Source organism: Alternaria infectoria (assembly GCF_024043175.1).
Source record: "Alternaria infectoria strain BMP 0036 chromosome Unknown scaffold_2, whole genome shotgun sequence".
NCBI lineage: Eukaryota > Fungi > Ascomycota > Dothideomycetes > Pleosporales > Pleosporaceae > Alternaria > Alternaria infectoria.
In genome coordinates, this window is record NW_026250691.1 from 1,419,697 (window position 1) to 1,439,679 (window position 19,983).

The 19,983-nt window shown below is 52.5% G+C and overlaps 9 protein-coding genes across 9 annotated transcripts; 5 read left to right on the plus strand and 4 right to left on the minus strand.

The window, feature by feature from the left end:
- Positions 1–1,385: 1,385 nt before the first annotated feature.
- J4E92_001923 (uncharacterized protein) lies at positions 1,386–2,741 on the plus strand (the record flags this gene model as incomplete). The annotated part of the gene is made up of 1 exon (XM_051493330.1): positions 1,386–2,741. One exon carries the CDS (start codon positions 1,386–1,388, stop codon positions 2,739–2,741), a length of 1,356 nt encoding a protein of 451 aa, XP_051356561.1.
- A 2,463-nt stretch (positions 2,742–5,204) lies between these two features.
- On the minus strand, positions 5,205–6,758 carry J4E92_001924 (uncharacterized protein; the record flags this gene model as incomplete). Its single annotated transcript, XM_051493331.1, has 1 exon — positions 5,205–6,758. One exon carries the CDS (start codon positions 6,756–6,758, stop codon positions 5,205–5,207), a length of 1,554 nt encoding a protein of 517 aa, XP_051356562.1.
- A 503-nt stretch (positions 6,759–7,261) lies between these two features.
- Positions 7,262–8,369, minus strand: J4E92_001925 (uncharacterized protein; the record flags this gene model as incomplete). Its single annotated transcript, XM_051493332.1, has 2 exons — positions 7,262–7,722; positions 7,772–8,369. 2 exons carry the CDS (start codon positions 8,367–8,369, stop codon positions 7,262–7,264), a joined length of 1,059 nt encoding a protein of 352 aa, XP_051356563.1.
- A 433-nt stretch (positions 8,370–8,802) lies between these two features.
- On the minus strand, positions 8,803–9,710 carry J4E92_001926 (uncharacterized protein; the record flags this gene model as incomplete). The annotated part of the gene is made up of 2 exons (XM_051493333.1): positions 8,803–9,470; positions 9,653–9,710. 2 exons carry the CDS (start codon positions 9,708–9,710, stop codon positions 8,803–8,805), a joined length of 726 nt encoding a protein of 241 aa, XP_051356564.1.
- Positions 9,711–10,818: 1,108 nt separating this feature from the next.
- On the plus strand, positions 10,819–11,764 carry YPT7 (Rab GTPase ypt7; the record flags this gene model as incomplete). Its single annotated transcript, XM_051493334.1, has 7 exons — positions 10,819–10,848; positions 10,897–10,950; positions 11,033–11,128; positions 11,177–11,356; positions 11,406–11,450; positions 11,498–11,600; positions 11,655–11,764. The coding sequence occupies 7 exons, from the start codon at positions 10,819–10,821 to the stop codon at positions 11,762–11,764; spliced, it is 618 nt and encodes a 205-aa protein (XP_051356565.1).
- Positions 11,765–12,356: 592 nt separating this feature from the next.
- On the plus strand, positions 12,357–13,873 carry J4E92_001928 (uncharacterized protein; the record flags this gene model as incomplete). Its single annotated transcript, XM_051493335.1, has 2 exons — positions 12,357–12,599; positions 12,665–13,873. 2 exons carry the CDS (start codon positions 12,357–12,359, stop codon positions 13,871–13,873), a joined length of 1,452 nt encoding a protein of 483 aa, XP_051356566.1.
- A 132-nt stretch (positions 13,874–14,005) lies between these two features.
- On the minus strand, positions 14,006–15,490 carry J4E92_001929 (uncharacterized protein; the record flags this gene model as incomplete). Its single annotated transcript, XM_051493336.1, has 1 exon — positions 14,006–15,490. One exon carries the CDS (start codon positions 15,488–15,490, stop codon positions 14,006–14,008), a length of 1,485 nt encoding a protein of 494 aa, XP_051356567.1.
- A 389-nt stretch (positions 15,491–15,879) lies between these two features.
- Positions 15,880–16,980, plus strand: J4E92_001930 (uncharacterized protein; the record flags this gene model as incomplete). The annotated part of the gene is made up of 1 exon (XM_051493337.1): positions 15,880–16,980. The coding sequence occupies one exon, from the start codon at positions 15,880–15,882 to the stop codon at positions 16,978–16,980; it is 1,101 nt and encodes a 366-aa protein (XP_051356568.1).
- Positions 16,981–17,541: 561 nt separating this feature from the next.
- J4E92_001931 (uncharacterized protein) lies at positions 17,542–19,767 on the plus strand (the record flags this gene model as incomplete). The annotated part of the gene is made up of 5 exons (XM_051493338.1): positions 17,542–17,746; positions 17,818–18,077; positions 18,127–18,285; positions 18,334–19,598; positions 19,656–19,767. 5 exons carry the CDS (start codon positions 17,542–17,544, stop codon positions 19,765–19,767), a joined length of 2,001 nt encoding a protein of 666 aa, XP_051356569.1.
- Positions 19,768–19,983: the final 216 nt, after the last annotated feature.

Consider the following 19,983-nt stretch of genomic DNA (forward strand, 5'->3'; position numbering starts at 1 on the left):
GATCCACATGGACTCGTCGGGCATTTCCGACGCGAAAGTGGCTGCGTGATCGGAACCGGTGCAGTTTCCATCGAGTAATGTAGACCAGTCTGGTCCCTCAACAAGTGGATGCTTTGACACGACGCATCGTAGGTAACAGCCAATATCGGGCCGGAACGCCAAAGTGTGCAAAGAAGCTGTAAAGGATCTGGGACAGGTGGAGTACCCAGTCAGCGTTTCTTCTCGCTCCACCGTGGGTGTAGGAAAAACTCGTTGCATTACCTAACGCCGGCGCGGCTTGGCATCTGTCGCCATCACGATGAGCACGAATATGACTGTGAATTGACGAAGACGTTGCACAATTAGCAATGCGCAATGTAGTCGAGTAGGGCGCATTAGCGGTCATCAAATACGTGTCAGGTGCACCTCCTGACGTGACGATGCGCGCCCTTGAGGAGTGCGGGGAGTCGCGCCGGTGTATGGGCAGTCCGAGGAGATGCTCGAATATTCGTCCCCAGAGTCGCACTTTGCAGGCGATCAGAACGCCATGTTGCGGGGAACAGGGCATCAGATGTGCGTCAGCGAATGATGGCTAGCGGGCGGACAGTGTGCCGTTGCGATGGACGAGCACCCCAGGGTTTCCGGGTGGAGACCCTCTGGTACAATGTGTGCTGAAGTGAATGGCCGTCGGCGAGTCACACATGTTGGCCGCATAGTCAAGCCACCACGGTGCTTGTTGGCGGCGGCCAAAGCACGAGCTGGAATTCGGAATGCGTTCGGCCTGGTGATGAATCGGCGGTCAGCAGCGAGCGCTTGGTTATGCATGGTGATGGGGAATGCGCTGCATACACCGGTATAGGGCGCGACAGTCACGACGCTCTCGTACCAGCTCAGCTGAGAAGGTTGCCCAGGTGTTGACGTCTTTTTAGTTGGCAGGCACGACAGCTACTGGGCGATCGCGAGAGCGGCAGGCCGTGCGTTCCTTCCTCCTGACCCAAAAATTCCATGGAAGGCGCAGGGGTGTGCTTGCCAGAACCCGTTAGCGTGGCGTGCGCAATCCCTGCATCTGGTATAACCGATGAAATCATGCGAAATCGAGTTTCTCTCATGTAAAACTTCCCTCAAAATGCTAAACGCCTTTAAATAAGACCACGCCCTACCCCGAGCTACCCCTTTGGTTACTTTGACAGCTAGAACATGTTCCTGCCACAGACTCTCTATAACCACCTCCACTCCCACAAGGTTAATTCTTGAACGCCGCCGCATTCAACAGTTGCTGCACCTGCATATCGGATCTCGGCCCACTCCCTCACTCCATTGGACAGCTCCTTATCTCGCAGATTCACAGCTGCCAACATCCACTCACGTCACTCAATCTCAGCCCTACCCCGGATTCTTTATCAGACATGCCCGGTCGCCTGTTGAGCACCCTCGCGAGGGTGGCTCCCACGCCATTGCCTAAACTGGACCACGTCAAACCGCACGCCGAGGGCCTGCTGCCGCCCGTCTACTCCTACGACGCACCCCGCGTAAAAGCAAAGTCAAAGTCGGAAGAGTCGCTCGTCATGGACATCTTCAACCGCCACAAGCATGACAAGCATGCGAAAGAAAAAGAGGAAGTCAAGAAGAGCCCCAAGGTGGAGGCTCAGGGCGCGGCTTCCATGAACATGAGCGTTGAGTCGCCGCCCATTGTCTTCTACAACAGCCCCCAGTCTTCGACCGGCGCTATTTTCTCGGGTCAGCTCGTCATCAACGTTCATGACCCCTACGTCACCGTGGAAAAATTCGAGATGCGCATGCTCGCCATCGTTTCCACTAAGAAGCCTGTCGCCCCACACTGCCCCGATTGCAGCACGCAAACCACCGAAATCCACAAGTGGGAGTTCCTGACGCATCCTACCTCGCTGCGCCATGGCCCACACACATTCCCCTTCAGCCACTTGCTGCCGGGACACTTGCCTGCGACTACACATGGTAGCCTCGCCACAGTCGATTACTACCTTTCCGCTGTTGCTACTACCTCATCGGGTAAGATTACCTACAAGCGCAATTTGGACATCAAGCGCGCCATCTTTCCCGGAGCCGAGAAGCACTCTATTCGCATCTTCCCTCCTACGAACCTTACCGCTTCAGTGAAGCTACCCCCGGTCATGCACCCGATTGGTGACTTCCCCATTGAGATGCGCCTATCTGGTATTGTGCAGAACAAAGGAGACTCACAAACACGATGGAGGCTCCGCAAGCTCAACTGGCGCATTGAGGAAACGCAGAAGTTCATTGCTCCAGCCTGTGCCAAGCACATCTCCAAGGTCGGGGGTGAGGGCAAGGGTGTCCTTCACGAGGATGTTCGCGCCATCGCCAGCGAGGAGGTCAAGACTGGCTGGAAGACCGACTTTGAGAAGGGCGAGATTGACGTCGAGTTTCAGGCCGCCTGCAACGTCGGCCTGAAGCCTCTTTGCGACATGGAGAGCCCAAGCGGCATGAGCGTCAAGCACAACCTCATCATTGAAATGGTTGTCGCTGAAGAGTGGGCACCCCTCAAGAAGCTCAACCAAGCCACTCCCACTGGCGCCGCTCGCGTTCTCCGCACTCAGTTCCACCTCGTGCTCACTGAGCGCTCTGGTATGGGTATTGCTTGGGATGAGGAGCAACCTCCTCTCTACGAAGACGTTCCTATTAGCCCCCCGACTTACGTCGACGACTGCGAATTTCCTTTTTCCAACAGCAGCTCTCGCTCCGGAAGCTTCAGCCTGGAGCAATAGCTGCGAGCTTTCTATTTCCTTTCTTCGCTTATACCCCATTTTACGATGAGATCATCGACGCTTCACGAATCTCCTTACTGTGCCATTGGTCTATTTTCGCTTGGAACTATCACTAGTGGACTGTAGGATATACCCGGCGTCGCGTTTACATGCTCGCCACTCTTATTGGATTTTTTTATGGCGTTCGACTCATTGCTGGTGTATTTCGGTTGGGCTCAGGTTGAGCCGCTCTTGCATCGAATGGACATCCAGCAGGCGTTTTTCCTTGGCACAAAGAAAAGTTCAACTCATAGATCACAATTCGTGACTAGCATAATAGCAAATAATACATAGTACAAGCAGAATCAACTTCTACGCTCTGACATATCTTTGGCTCATGCTTTCTTGAAGTAACTCACAAATCATTGACTAGCTTCACCTCTAGGCACATGAACAAAGCGGTATACATGAGCCGCTGAGACCGCGCAAGGTCTGTTCATGGCGTACACTTCTTCACAGAGCATCACCGGACCCACCCATCAGGCAGACCAATTCGCACCGCTCCATAGTACTCTCACATCGGAAGCGCCTTCCTAAAATGGATCTCACGATACTCGCCCCTTACAACTCGTACCACAAAGCCACCACATGAAAATCCTGCAACCACGTTCCACACTAGCCAGTATTCTAGAACACACTCCCCACATCCCTGATACATGCACCATGGTACCAGCACACCTCGCATCGGTCGGCACTTCGGTACCATACGCCAGTGACACATAACATGCACTTGAGCGGGTACATTACCTGCTCGCCCTGACACCTTTCACCCTGGCCCCTGTCGGGGATCACTCGCATGGTCGGGCTTCTCTACCGAACCGGTACTTTTGAGGCTGCCGGCCTAGAATAATTGGCATGCCAGGGCCCGGACGTGCGCGACAAGATGGGAATGTGAATTCCTCCATGTTTGGAGATGCGACATGTCTGGATGGGATTTCCTATTTAGGTTATCCGCTTTTGACCGAGGTCATCAGCCCAGACCGAAACCTTCTGCATGCTTGCGCATGTGTCACTTGAAAGGCTTGAGGATCGCGTCTCTTCTTTCAATTTTCGCCTCTGCCGTTCAGGGTCAAGTACGGAATAGGCGCATGAAGACGTCGGCTCATGGATGCTGTTGCCGAGGTATATGTGGGGTGCGGCTACACGCATGATGTACATCACGAACTTTGTTCCAAGCTATCACCACCCTGGAAGTATATCCTCAACGAACCGTATGCACATTGAGTTTCTACAGAGCACAAAGCGTACACTCTTTTGGGATCGCAGCATCAATCTTCCCATCGCTAGCCGTATTTCCTAAACGCACACGCCCCAGGGCATTCACGGCAACTCCTACAGTTGGACAATTGTATTTGACATCTAATCGCGACAGTCGCTACTTCATTGGATCACTATAGAACCACTCCGAGCATGAGCTGGCGTCAGGTAAAAAAGACCCGAAACGCTCCGGGTCTTGCCTATGTAGCCAAGCACCAAAGAAAGCATGCCGACTCGCTCCCACACAACAGGATTCGAATGAGGTACCTTTCGCAATGTCAAAAATCGTGCCGCGCTACATCAAGGTGTACGACGTCAGTGTATGTCCCATATACAGTTCGTACGGATACACTTACCCGTGCTCAACATCGAGGAATCTCCCCACGAAGATCAAAACACTTATGAACTCGCCAGAGCCGTGTTTGGCAGTCCACTCTTGCTGGGTTATGTCGATTGACATGCTGGTGAAAGCCAGGCGACCACCTATCCTCCACCAGTCTGTGGCTTTGTCAACACGGTGAGACATATACCGTTCGCGACCAATCCTCCCAACCAGTCTGCCCCAAGACCATTCTCGATTTACTTCCTTGACCGGTTGGAACTTGCTCAAGAGAAACGGATTCTTTATCTCCAGTGTGGAAAACGTGCCGTTGGCCAGACGAAGCGCTGAGTTTTGGTCTAACAGCCGTACTACCTCTGGATGTCCAGGATGAGAAAGATACATATTCGCACCCCATACGAGACTTGGGCTTGTGGCATTGATCAGATCACTCAGATAAGCGCAATATTCAGTATTGGGAGGTAGCCGCCAACTGACTGTACCGCCCCAGCCAGCCCTAGAGTTAAAGATACGAAGTCAGTCTATGTCTTACACGCAGCTCGCGCAATGGCTCTCTTACCAGGTCCACGAAGGTAAATGATCACGTCGCATACATGCTTCAGAGATAAACATCGCCTGATGCGAGCCCGCACGATGAAACCATGACGATATAGCCAAGGCGAATGTAATCTGAGCGGGGGCAGCGCTTCCAGCGATTTCGCCCGTCCACAAAGGTATTCCGTGGAACATATGCAGCGATGTGGTTTGTTCGTACATTCCAACGATACCCTGGACTAGAGATGGCGCAGAATTTAGTATTGGTAACACCGGCAGTTCTCCAAGGCAGACTACTTACAGGCTGGCAGGGTATCTGTAGCTTGTGTCAAGCGTCGTTTCGTAAACTCACGCATATGTTCGCACAGCCCTCGCAATTGCGCTCCAACGGTTATCTCCTCGACTATAGGAAAGCCATAGTCCAGCCGATACTCCTCGTCATTAGCAATGACCAAGTCTCCTTGGTGCGCACTACTGCCTCCGCTGAATGCGCCGCCTTTGAATATGCCGCTCAACATGAAGTCTACCAGAATGGTATTGGGATCGTTCTCATGGCTTATGGGTTGGTGGAACAGCGACACATCCGCGCTTTCATTCGAAGCCATACATCGACATTCCCAGTAGAACTGGTGTTCTGTGAAGACGATGCGGCGGTTAGAGAGAACTCCTTCTTGGTATGTCCACCCGCGGGTCCAATATTGCGATTGGAGTATTTCTCGCCGCGGATCCGGGAGCATAGAAAGAAGCAGGCTTCCGCTATTAGCGTAGTACTTTGGCTGTGGCTTGCGAGGTGTGTTCCGTACTCCAGGCAGACCATGGCTAGCACCACTTCCTGCAGCTGCTACGATGGTGAACTCAGCTGCTTCATATATTGTGGTCATCCTCGAAATCAGGTAGCCTTTCTCTTCTGGATCCGCCTGGTTGATACAGCTCCGATCCACCCACAGATAGGTAAAGTCGAGCTTGCGTGTGACCTCGACTGCGTCCATGACAGTTGCCGGCCAGTCTTCCAGATCGGCGGGTGTAGATCCCCAAACATAGCTTAAGGCAGCGTACGGAGTTCCCCACGGCTTGTCTTCAACCTCGGGAGGATCCTTGGTACAGTTGATCAGACGAAAGCCTCTGGTTACCGGTTCTTCTGATGCGCGTTGTTTGCAAGCGACACCGTGTCCGCTGCGACAGTAGTCCAGCCAACCCCGTAACCGCTCAAGATCGAATGAACCGTTGAGCTCTCTTGCTCCCAGCAGGTTCTGGCTGAGAAAGTCGCTGGGCTTGTCAGCCGGCTTGTAAAAGATGGCCCCCACAGCCGGAATCTCGTAGTCTAGCCATGTGGCATCGTGCCCGGTTGTTGGGATCGACTCTATATCTGGCACGACTGCCATGAACACTGTTTCGTGGCGTTCCTCGAGGAAGTCGGGTTCTTTAAACGCGTCTCTCACCCGATCTGCATTGAAGAGCCAAGCATCGCTGCTACGGAACGCAAGTAGTTTGTAGCGTTCATGTACATCTGGCTCGACTCTGACAGATCGAAGGAAGTCGCACAAGGGACAATCTGATGGCTTGGACAGCCTCGTACCAAACCGATGCACCGAAACTGCATCAGCGTAGAAGTGCCTTCCATCGGAAGCTTCGTAGAGCTTCGACTTCTTGTCTGGATCGTCCACTCTGCGTTTATAGTACTTGAGGGCCGCTTCGAAAACGTTGTCGATGTCAAGCATTTGGCATCCCGCACACAGTGGTGATGTCAGGTCGATGATTGGTTTGAGTCGTTTCCTTCCTTCAACGTCGTCTTCCGGGCTAGCTTCCTGTCTTCTTTTGCCTTCCCTAATAGAGAACGACGCGTTCATATTGCTCCCGGATTAGAAGTTTTTGGTACTACAGGCGTGTCAGAACCTCGTCGTGAGATACGCGATGGTAAGTTTCCTCTTGTTAAATAATTGCGGGGTCGCATTCTCTCGAGAGTTTCAAAAGGTATTTCTGAGTATTGGAATCGATTCATTCGGAACCTGATGGAATGTATGCTCGTATTGGTACACACAGCTGAGTGCAGATCGGCGTTCAACACAGCCTCCTCGTTGCCTGAAACCAGCCTTAGCGGCGCCACGAGCGCGTCCACGCAACCTGAACGAATAGCAACGATGATCGTTTTTTTCTCTATATTATCATTTTCGCGCACTAATCCCATGTTAGGATGTTCTGCGAACTGAGGCTGATCAAATCCCACGCAACGAGCAATTCGGGACCAGGCGCGAATGCAACTGCGGTCATCGAACGACAAGTTCTAACAGGCTGGCCGGCCTTGCTTCGGATTTGGAGGGTGGCACGCTTTACTTTCACTTCAGCCAATCGTTCAATTCGCTCCCACTTTGACTACCAGCTTTCCCTTCGCTCTACCTGTTCTGAGCTTCTCATAAGCTTTGGGTACATGCTCGAAAGCATACACCTCACTCACGACAGGTTTCACTTTCCCGTCCGCAACAAGTTTACCCAACTTCGTGAAGTCTTCGAAGTTCGTAGAAGCAAGACCGAAGGAGAATCGCCGTTGCCCACCTCCAAGCCACGTCGGTACCAGGAAGCGGAATGCGAGATCGTAGATAAAGGGTAGGCTCACTTGAGATCCGACCTGGACGTATTTCGCTGCAGGTTTTGTGAAGGAGGGTGATTTCCAGTATAGCTCAAACTGATGTCCAATGTTGTCGAGAACCATGTCATAGTGGTTTGAGCTGCTTGCCAGAATGGTAGGTACATCGTTCTGGCGATAATCGATGACTTCGTCGGCCCCAAGATCCTTGCAAAGCTGAACATTTGCGGCTGTGAGGGATCAGAAAATGCATCATTGTCGCGACTGTTGGACGCTTACCGGAGCAGGTCGTTGTGACATAGCATCCCAGAGCTTTTGCGATCTGAATGGCAAAAGTACCCGTACCACCTGAACCACCGTTGATTAGTACTCTGTCACCGGCTTTTACATTCGGTGCGAGGCACTGATATGTAACAAGACCGCAGACTCCCAGCGTTGCTGCTTGCTCCGCTGAGATACCATCGGGCATTGGCACCGTTCCCGCTTTTGAACCGATGATGAATTCTCCCAACGTGCCAAACTGTTGCTTCGGCTCGAGCTTGCCAAACACCATTTGCCCGACCGTGAGGTCGCAATCCGGTCCCACTTCAGCGACTCTTCCAGCGAAATCAAGTCCGGGGGTTGCTGGCTTAGGGATGGCCATTCGCCCAACGATGGGTAGTTCTGCAAGCTTGTAGTCGACCTGGTTCAGAGCAGCAGCGTGAACCTGAATTAGAGATTCTCCACTTGCGAGTGGCCGCTTCGCTGTCGGCAGCGGTACTGACTCATTGAGCTGTATTGCCTCCTCGAGCGTGGTACCGCATGTTGACCATTGCCATGCTCTCATCGTTGCTGGCAGGCGCATCGTCTCGGTTCCGGTAGTAGTAGTTTGCGACATCTTCCAAGTAACAATGTGTGCGTGATAGGAGAAATGAGAGGTAAAAAGACGGAAATTAGTTTCAACCCCGATGCGCTGTCATATACAATTGCGTTGCGGCTGGTCGTCAACCAGGACCGTGGCTATCGTACGGATCCCCGCACGGGGAAGCTGCGAAGAGACCATGGTGTACGTCTTAAGATGAGGAAACCATCAGGACCCATTAAGATCGATCATCAGCGAAATTTCATGTAGAATGGAGTTAATCGTCAACGCTGTGCATAGGATTTCATTGACACGAGTGAGGAAGCGAAGGACATGCGCGCAGAATGATCGCGACTGCTAGGGTGCTAGCGCCGGACTTCGCACTCCCGCTACCTGGGCAGGTACTACCCAACACCACTGCCAGACATCCTTCACTCGCATGGCCCTCAGCATGCTAACTACGCGGTATCTACCGTTCGCGCCAGAAGTCACTGTCCTCTCCAATGATAACCTGCTCGTCGTCGGACACGTTCCCTTCAGCAACGCCATCCAGATCGTGCCTCATTGGCGTGTCAGCCGTGCGACCCCTCCACTTTCGACGCTTTGGCTCGCCAGCTGCGTATTTCGCAAGCACAGCACTGATAGATGGAGGCGAATCTTCTTCTTCCATGTCTTCCGGCTCACCTTCAATGTGGCTGTCCATCGCTTCCTCATGTCCATTATGGTCTAACATCCTTCCCTCTTCTGATTCGCCAAGTATTTCGTCATGCATAATATGGTCATTTCCTTTGGATTTCTTCCTTGCGCACTCGTTCTGCTCTTGCGCCTTTCTCTTCAAGCCGGCGTGAATAGGCATACGGGTCTGATGACTGTTGTTGCCCTTTGCGATCATGGCGCCTCCACTTGCAAAATCGCCCTCGGCCTTCTTTGTAAGGACGTTGTCAGGCTCATGCTTCTGGTCATATGACGTATTGAAGTCTTGTTTGTGGAACTTTTGCTGCTCTTTTGCTAACACACGTCCGTTCCGTGGTCCGCTTGTATTCAAGATGACTTGCCCTGCTCGCTTCTCTATCGCGTCACGGAGACCTTCGAGCACCTCCAGGCGCGTTTTCACGTCCCACCCGAAGATGATCGTTCCTTTGCGGGATGTTACGTCGATGCGATATCTGTCGGATGATATTTAGATAGTGACCAGGTTGACGTCGCGAACACTGGTGACGGAAGGATACTCGGTACGAACCAGAAACACCAGCGTATCTAGATACTCATGTTAGTTTTCTCTTATCGACAACGAGCGCTTGGGGCGATTAGTGACCTACTGATCAGTTGTATACGCTCCTGCTCGGACAAAGTGCCTCCAATATCAGTGAGCGCCATGAAATGCAAGTGAAGAGGATCCGCGTTCGTCATGGCAAAGGATTGATCTCTGGAGCTGTGACGCTCTATATTGATGCGGAAAGGATCAGTGGTATTGGCTGGGGCGAAGAAAGAACCCACTATCGAAACTACAGTTATAGTGAAATCGACGCTCTGCCAAGACGTGTTTGCATTCACTGGCCTAATCGGGACTCTTCCAGTTCACTCGATCAGAAACCGACAATGGAACATTAGTGTATTGCTGATAGTTTGACTGTAAAAGTTTGCTATCAGAGACCAAACATACGGAGTCTGCTAAAGCAAATTATTCATGCTATACTCGAGGAGCACTACATCCAGAATTCTTTCGCCTCCATACTTAATAAGCTGTTCTTCCATGTCAGAATGGGCTGTTTTACCATATCAAGAGCTTTCAAGTACGTTATTGCTTATCTCTAGGGCAGGAGTAGAACGTGATGTCCATTTGGTGCAATCCGAATCTGATGCAAGCGTCGTCCACATGGTGACTGCAGGTGGAGTGTTCAAGAATCGCACCTAGATCAGAATTTTGACATTGGAAAGCTAGTTCTACGAGCGACGTGTAAGCAGGACCGTACTGGCAGCCTTAAACTTTACCGCTTAGGCGATCTATTGGTAGCCCTGGGTGTATCGGTCAGGTTCACGGTCGCGCTAGGTTGGAGATTGGCGATGACACCGGCGACTTTGATAACTTGATATCTGGATAAAGCTCTCCCTCAGGGACAGTCGTGGATTAGCGGTGGGGGTAGACGGTCTATGTGAATGCGGTGTCAGGTGGGCGCGTGGGTTGAGCCACCTCAGACCATGGGACGGGCGGCTAGCGCTATGTCCGTGCCCAGCTTGACATCAACCATCATCGATCTCTGGTAACGAAGCTGCACCTATCCTCACCGTATCTGCGCCATAAACGCAGTGCATTGATTTCTTCACTCGGCCAACGTCCTGGAGACCTAGATATTGGCGTCGCATACCCTCTACCTCGGCCTAGTATCCGCGCAGCCAACTCCGCACCACCTCGAAGCATCTAGCTTCGCGCCTCGAATCGACCGCGCCGTACCTCGTCTCCCTACCTACACACACTCTCTACAAGATGGCATCAAGGAAGAAGGTCCTCCTTAAGGTATTTCAGCTCCAGACAGGGCCTGCCCTTCACGACTAATGCGCGCAGGTCATTATCCTCGGAGACAGCGGGGTCGGCAAGACGAGCTTGATGAACCAATATGTACGGAGAACCCCTCGTAGAGCTATACACGACACGAGTGATAGCTGGAGACTATGAAAACTGGCTTATACGGTCTCTACAGGTCAACAAGAAGTTCAGCGCAAGCTACAAAGCCACAATCGGTGCCGATTTCCTGACCAAGGAAGTACTGGTCGACGACAGGCTGGTTACCATGCAGGTGTGTACATGTGAATCTGCGCGCTTTGATCTTACTGACGTACGATAGCTCTGGGACACTGCCGGTCAAGAGCGCTTCCAATCGCTCGGTGTTGCCTTCTACCGCGGTGCCGACTGCTGCGTGCTCGTATACGACGTGAACAACTCGAAGAGTTTCGATACCCTGGATAGCTGGAGGGACGAATTCTTGGTTCAGGCCAGCCCGATGGATCCTGAGAGCTTCCCATTTGTAGGTGCATACGGGTAGATTGGCTGTGCATCTGTACTGACGCGGACAGGTTGTTATTGGCAACAAGATCGATGTGGAGGAGAGCAAAAGGATGGTGAGTCTCTGTAGCGACCGTTCAAGGCTTCATGCTAACAGCGCCAGATCTCGTCCAAGCGCGCCATGACATTTTGCCAATCAAAGGGCGGTATCCCGTACTTCGAGACCAGTGCTAAGGAGGCCATCAACGTCGAGCAAGCTTTTGAAGGTAAGCCAGACCTAGAGCCATCCGAATCCCGCTTTCGGAAGCTGACACCCGTAGTTATCGCACGACAAGCTCTAGCACAGGAGGACGTGGGTGACTTCAGCAACGACTTCCCCGAGACAATCCCGATCGACCTCAAGGGCAGCGAAGGCGGTTGCGCATGCTAGTGTATGCCATCACGAAATAAGCGACGTTTATGAGAACCGACAGTGGAACCTCATCTGCCGCAATGCCGTCTTGCATCTGGAGTTCGCATGGAGTTTGGTGTTGAACATGCTTGTTGAGCAGGAGGATCTCTTACTCCTGTAATCTATCATCACGGATGGGGTCATTGTCACCTAGTCGATATAGCGGCCTAAGAATATATGAATACATACATGAACAGTACTTTTACCTGGAGTGCTATCAGACGCGTGCCTTCCGCCCGCGTATCCGTGATGACGTGGGTCCGTGGCTAAGGCGGCACCGCCACAATTCCGTCAACGGGCCTCTTTGAGACACGAGGACACATGAAACTCGCAACCCCCGGGACTTAGCACCCTCTTATCAAGTGTCCGCGTGTTACGCCGAACCACCCCGTGCCACGAGTCCATCACTTGCATATTTCTCTGCCTTTGACAAACGACTGATTTCATGGGCGCTCGCATATTCTTCCATGCCTCGACACGTACCCCGACCGTGAGCCCGCTTATCACCGAAGACCCTCCTTGACGGACCTGTCCTATACACCTACAATAATTTCTATTACACCCTGCCAACATGATACCTCGGAGGGAAGAAGATGTTGAGACGACGCCGCTCAGTCCACGCGTTAGCGACGTCTCCGACGAGAGCGCATACTTGCGCGGGGAAGACTATCTCGAGAGCCCAGCGAGCGAGGCCAGCCAGTGGGCTGAGGGACAGAAGAAGGGACTGTGGACAAGCAAAGTGCGACATGCAGTAGGAATAGCTCTCCTACTTGCGACGGTGCTACTGTGGACAGCTAGTAATTTCCTCGCGAGTGTACGTGTCTCGCATCCCCTGGGATGGCACGGGTAGTGGTAAGCGCATAGCTGACAAGCCAACAGACAATATTCGCAGACGACTCCTACTCGAAACCCTACCTCGTAACCTACGTAAACACAACATTCTTCGTCATCCCTCTCCTACCCATGTTCCTACACCACCTATGGGTCGACCGTCACCGTCCCAACAGCGCGCGGCAGCACCGCCAACCTCTCCTAGCACACGCACGCGACCTCTTGCAACGGCGAGCAGGGAAATGGAAGCTCCTCCGCGAACACGAGACCCCCTCTCCGACCTCAGCCTCGAACAAAGCGCGCAATGACGAGGCAACCGAAGTCCTGCTATCATCCTCGCTGCACGGCTCCCAAAGTTTCGCAACCGGGAAAACTGGAGGTCAGGACGAGGACGATGGCTTGACGATAAGAGATACAGCGAAGCTGGCGCTGGAGTTCTGTCTCCTTTGGTTCCTGGCAAACTACTTTGCGGCCGCCTGTCTAGAGTACACAACCGTCGCCAGTTCTACTATCCTGTCTTCCACGTCCTCTATCTGGACCCTACTTCTGGGTTCCATAATGCGCGTCGAGCGCTTTACGCTGCTCAAATTCCTCGGCGTACTCGCGTCTCTCGGCGGTGTAGCCCTCATCTCCATGGTCGACGTATCCGGCGAGACAGACGAGAACCGCGGTTCCTTTCCACACAAGACACCAAAAGAACTAGCCATTGGCGACGTCATGGCCTTTGTGTCGGCTGTACTATACGGTTTCTACACTGTTTTCATGAAATCCCGGATTGGCGATGAGACAAAGGTCAACATGCCTCTCTTCTTCGGTCTCGTTGGGCTGTCCAACATCCTGCTCCTCTGGCCTGGTTTCATCATCCTACATCTTACCGGCATAGAACCCTTTGAGCTCCCGCCCACGTCGCGCATCCTCAACATCGTGCTCATCAACAGCGCATCATCTCTCGTCTCCGACTTCTGCTGGGCGTATGCTATGCTGCTTACTTCCCCGCTGATTGTCACCGTTGGTCTTAGTCTGACCATTCCCTGCAGTCTGGTTGGTCAGATGCTGTTGGACTCGCAGTATGCATCGGCGTTGTATTGGGTTGGCGCAGCGATCATGGTGCTCTCCTTCTTGTTCATCAACCATGAGGATCGGAAAGATGAAGCAGAGGGACTGCAGGGCGCGGATGATGCTGTGACGGAGGTGCAAAGGGGCTTTCAGAGTATAAGACAGAGTCTAAGTCGAAGGAATTCGAGGACGGACGTTTAATGTCGGATACTGGGTCGCATACTCAACCTGTTCATACACATATTCTTTGAATAATTCTCCATAGCCAAATACCAAAGTCATTCTTATTGGTTCATAGGGTATCATAATGCAAGTCATAGTAGTACCAATCCCTCATTTCCGTCCACCGTCCATGTTTTTGGAGTACCCATTTCTTCCATACTTCCCCTTACCCTTCGAGTTCCACTTCTTACCACCGCCCTTGTAACTCTTCTCTCGGTCATTGTCTTTCCTCTGCTCCATCAGATCCTTCTTCCTCCCCTCCCAGCTTTCGTCGTCGTCCAGTTCCTCGATTGGCCAACCCTCCTTCTCCATGAACTCTTCGAGCTGCTTCTGAAGTTGGGGCTCCCACTTCGATTGGTCTTCCAGATCCGTGTATTCTAGGACGTTCTGGCCGAGCGTGTAGTCGCCTTGGCGAGAGCGGATGAGAGACGACATGAGGCCAAGCGAGTTACAGGCTAGACCGAGATCATGGCAAAGAGAGCGTACGTAGAAGCCAGATGTTACTGTCATACGAAGACGGGCTGCCGGTGGTTGCGGGGTGGACGCAGATATAGCTGATGATGCGGTAGCGTCGGTGGGTTCAGCGGCGTTATCCTGGGTGATTGCTGATGTGTTCTCGGTTGCTTCAGCTTGTTCAACTGAGGCTACAGGCTTCTCTTCTGTTGGTAATGATGTTTCGACACTGGCGTCTGTGACTTCGTTCTCCGCGGGGGTCTCCTCCATGGGTGCTACCTCTGCTGGTAAAGCCCCAGACATGGCGGGCTCGGAGTCGGTCTTAGGTATCTTTGGTTGCTGCCCTGCGCCTTCAACGTGGTCGTTTTCTGGTGACCTTGATCGTTTCCGTCCTCTTCTTGCCGCTGTGTCGGAGTAGACTTTCGCGTCTTCTTTCCGGATACCCATCAGCTTCTTTGCGCCCTCCATCTCAGCACCATCCACTTCCTCCTTTGGCCAGGCAAAGTCATGGCTTCCGGGTTCCAGCCACTCGACAAGCTCCAGCTCTTCTACTTCGACCGGCCGCGCTGCCACCTCTGGTATGTCCTTGCCCTCTCTAGCATATTCGTACATCTTCTTGCCGTCCACCTTGAGCGCAGAAAAGACGCTTGGCTTTTGCAAGATCTTGCCGCGAAATTGCGCGAGCTTCTCCTCGACCAATTCCTTTGTGACGTGCTCGTACTCCGCCTTGCCGACAACCTTGCCTACAGCGTCGTAGCTGTCTGTCGCCGCGCCGAACATTACCACGCATTCGTATGTCTTCGTGCACTCGAGGAAGCGTTGTAGACACTTCGTACCCTTGCCCATACCGACAATCAAGACGCCAGTAGCCATTGGATCGAGGGTACCGCCATGGCCGAGTTTCGCTTTGATATTCTTGAGGTGTTTGGGCTTAGCGTCCGCGATGATGAGGGAGCGCTTCTGGGCTTCGAGCCAGGGTGTGAAGAGCGGCGAGCGAGAGAAGTGATCTTGGAGGTCGCGCAAGACACCGGCGGAGGAGGCCCATTGCGGCTTGTTGATGGCGAAGATACCTTCGAGCACCTTGCGACTCTCGGTCGGTGGAGTAGTCATAATCGCGCGCTTTATCGAAGACGCGACTGGCATCAGCGGGGTGATAGAAGGAAGCTCGGAGCTCTAGCTACTAGGGTGGGAGGTATTGGGGCCACTAGATGTTAACAGAACTTGTGTTGCCTACAGCCTACACAGAGAAATATTTTCCAAAATCAGGCTGGAGTATACATCATCTTGTGTGCTACTTGATTGTCAAAATATAATACAATGTATGCGGTAACGCGAAATTTCGTAGCCGTTCCGAGAACATGCGCCAAGCCGGAAGGCGCGCTAGTGGGCGATCATCTCACATGTTTCTGCGCCTGCCTCGCGCTTGCGCTATTCACATCCACTTGCGACTTTTGTCTCCCCTCTCGATCCCACGTGCCAACGTCCCGCTCTGGCCCCCTGCCTGCTCACGTATACCTTGGTCTACCGACATCATGAGCGACACCAACAAGGACCTCGAAGATCTCGCGAAATCAACCACCGAGGATTTCTACGAGTTGCTTGGTGTAGCATTCGATGCGCCGGAAGCTGCGATCAAGAAGGCTTACCGTAAAGCCTCGATTCGTTACCATCCCGATAAAAATCCCGACAACAAAGATGCTGCGGATCGCTTTATTTATCTCGGATGGGCTCGAGATATCCTCATAGACGAGAAGCTAAAGGGCGAATATGACCGCGCGCGTACCAGGCGGCGGGAGAAAGCGCTCCAAGATGAGCTTCTGGACGGTCGGCGGCGCAAAATGAAGGATGACCTGGAAAGGAGAGAACGAGAGGGCAAGGACTTCATGAACAACCTAAAGAGGAAGAGGGCGGAAGATATGAACGAGGCGGAAAGGAGAGAACAGGAGATACAAAGATTAGCCGAAGATGGCAAGAGGCGCAGAAAGGAGGCACAAGAGCGCATGGAGAAGAAGCGCAAAGAAGAGGATGAGGCAAGCTTCGTGGACGTAAGCCCTGAGCCACAGGCACCCAAGCCTGGAGATTCCGCCGAGATCGATCGCACAGTCAAGGTCCGGTTCCAACGAGAAGGCGACGCTACAAACTGGGACAAAGACAAGATATCGAGTATGTTTGCAAAATACGGCAAGATCGACAGCGTCGTCATGGGCAAGGACAAGAAGATCCGACCATCGGGAGAGAAGCATCGCAAGGTCATCGCCATTGTCTTTATCATCTACACACGTCTCGATCACGCGCACGCCGCCGTCCTGGATGGAAAGTCCGACTACCCGTCGCTCGAATCCGTGGCTTGGGCAAACGGCGAACCGGACCTCAAATCGCCAACCAACGACGCGCCCTCAGCGCCGTCAACACCCATATCTACACCGAAGAACCAGTCCTTTAGGTCATCATTTGGACCAGGCATAGGGAAGGGCGTTGGAAGTACCACGCCACTAGGAACACCAAAGTTCTCTTTCAGCCCGAAGACACATAGTTTGGAGGAGGTTACTATGATGAGATTGAAGCAAGCAGAGAAGAAGCGGCTGGAAGATCAGATACGCAAGCAGGAGGCTGCCGAGGAGGCAGCGGTATGATGAGATGACTTGATGAATTCGTTGTGTTATTTCAAGATACCCACTATTAGTATAATTTAATCCGCCGGCTACATTGACTTTTGATACAGCTCACGTTGCTTTCAAAACGTGATGTATTCCCCCAGGGCTACTCTGGATCTTTGGATCTTCTAGGCAATGCAATATCAAAGACCTCAGAGGTGAGAACATGTGCTCTTCCGAAAATGGCCTTTCCCATGTCGTCCCAAAAGTGAGATCTAGTACAGCTAAACTTTCCAAGAAGCGCTTCAGTTGTATATTGGTTTGCCGACTACATAGAATTGTATGCAACACCTTCCACCTTGTTAAGTGTGTTGTAGGCTGCAGCGCTTCTAATAAGTTTGGCTTTCGAGTGACGCAAGTGACCTCGGGAAGCAGCTATCGATAACGCGCCTTTGACTTGACCCTGGACGCGCATCCCGTCTCGCGCCCTTCGCGCCCGCCCGCATTGCTCATCCCCACTACTTCTTTTACCTGACCTTGGACCGGCAGCTCTGTTTTGTAACACCGCAGCATGCAGCATACCCGAGATTATTTCTTAAGATGCCGACCCCAGAATCCGAGATACTGAAGCCACTCGACGCCTCCAACACCAATTCCGACGACTGGGAGATCTTTGTCCTAAGCGATGCGCGCATTGTCTTCGAGAGCAATGGCAAACCCGCGAGCCTTCTTGCTGCATATGCCGACACCCCACTGCGAGTGGAAGGGCGACTGGAGACTCCAGGGCGTAGCCAGCTGAAATACCGTATGTGAGACATGCTTGTCGGCTGTTGGACGCGACGACTAAGCACAGAGTTCTGGCTAACGCGGCTGCAGTTTTGAAGAAACCCTACAAACCCATGGAAATCGAAGTACAACATGTCACGCGCTTCTCCTACGGCGAAATGACCGACGGCGCATACGTAATTTGGGCGCAAGGCCAGGCAGGCTGGTTCGAGATACGACCAACAGCGCAGTACAAGCCCATCTACGACCAGATGGTTCAGGCTGTGGAACTTCTATACTTTGTCACAGACATTTACGGCGAGTCGCGGAAGAAGAGTAGCGGGCCCAGTGCTGAACTGGTCTTCCAAGAGGTCAGCATGTCTTAGAATTATGCAACAGAGTGGTGCTAACACGGCACAGTACGCAGAAGACGAGCGTTTTCCTTGCAACGATGTGGCCACGGCTGAGAGACTATTCGACCAACATCATCTGTTCCTCATGATGTGCTTTCTGAACAAAGCCCAGGGACTGAGCTGGAGTAACACGCCTATCTATCAACGTTTCAGACGGCGGTTCCCGGTAGGAAGCATGGAGCTCGAACGTGTGCCGAATCTAACGTACGTGTAGAAAGACTTCGATAATTGTAAGGCACGGATCGAAGGGCGCTATTCTCAGATCCAACCCGAACGCTCAGCGAGGACCCAGAAGTCCGCATCTGCACCAACGCCAGCTTCCAAAGCGGCACAAGCGAATGCGACACCGAAAACAACGGAAGCGCCGAAGAAAGACGACAACTGGTGGGAGGCGGCCGCACTCTTCGAATTCATGCAGAAAGCAGTGAACCAACGGGTTCTACGAACAGGACGGAACCACATAACGGTGGATCGCGTTGCCGAACTCATTGTCAGGCGATACGAGATTGAGGAAGTGGACACTGCGAAGAATGTGCTTCTGGTACACGCACAGAATTTGTGCTACATGATGGACCACCCGCGGCGGAAGAACATACAATTCTTTGCCGCGGAACCTATATATCAGGAGCTGTCAGCCGGCCACACACTTCCCGCAGCCGAACAACGGCGAGCCGAAGGGGTGGAACTAAAACCACGGAAAGATCACGGAACTCTGAGAGACGGTGAAAGCGGTTCTTCAGATACGTCAGACGAAGGAGATGACGCCATAACAACACCTGTGCGTAGACCACCGGGTAGACGGAAGCAAGGCCGGCTCTCTGTGCTAAGACCTACGAGTGGAAAGTTTTCTGGCAAGAGCAAAGGGATCAGCATTAAGCCAGGGAGACAGAAAGGCGGAAAGGGGAAAGCACCCGTGCCGGCAAGTGACGACTCGGAAGCCGAGCAAAGTAGCAACGCCACGAGTAGTGATGAAGACGATGAGGCAGAAGGCATCGACACACCAACCCATGCCCTATCACCAGGTCGAGAGAAGAGAAAACTAGACGACACGGACGGTGATCAAGACGAGAAGGATCGACGAAAGCGTACAGCCAGTGCATCTATAGCACCTGAATCTCCACCCACAACCGGCGACTCGGACTCTGCTTCTGAAGGAGTCAGCGCCGTACCACCTCTTCCGCTCCGTCACCGACCCTCCCATCTTCCTCCCCACGCAAATCCAGCATCATCATCATCAGGAAACACTAAATCAATCGTATCACCACCGATAATATCAACACCCTTACCAACATACGAAGCTAATGGCCCCCGCGACTCCTGGATCTGCAATTTCGACGGTTGTACGCAGAAAATCTACGGATGCAGTAAAGAGTTGGGTAGACAATTGATCACAGAACACTTGGAAGATCACAGTCGAGGACGAGAGAAGGTTGTTGGCATTCTTTGGAGAGAACAGGATAGATTGAATCTGCCTGTTAGGTAAGTCAATGTCTCCCAAGGTGGAGATGCAAGCACAGTAAGCTAACATTTTGACAGCAACTTGATCAAGAAAATCCGCGAAATGAACGAGGCGGCTACGCCGCTGTTCCCGGTGCCTGGTGCTCCGGCGACGGCAGTGCAGCCGAAGCCTGTACAAAGACCCGTGTAAATTTGAGAACCTATTCATATCCCCGCTTGCTTTGGAATGAAGAGCCCCAGTGACTTGAGTCGTGGTACAATCATTGACTACTTTTTCAATTTTCTATGCATCCCTAAATCTCTTCCTCTTCACATCTTCGCTGCTCATTCCACAAACATCGTCCAATCTCCTCTTCCCTCTTCTAGTGTCCTTTTCTACACTGTTCTCCTTGTCACCTTTGTCTCC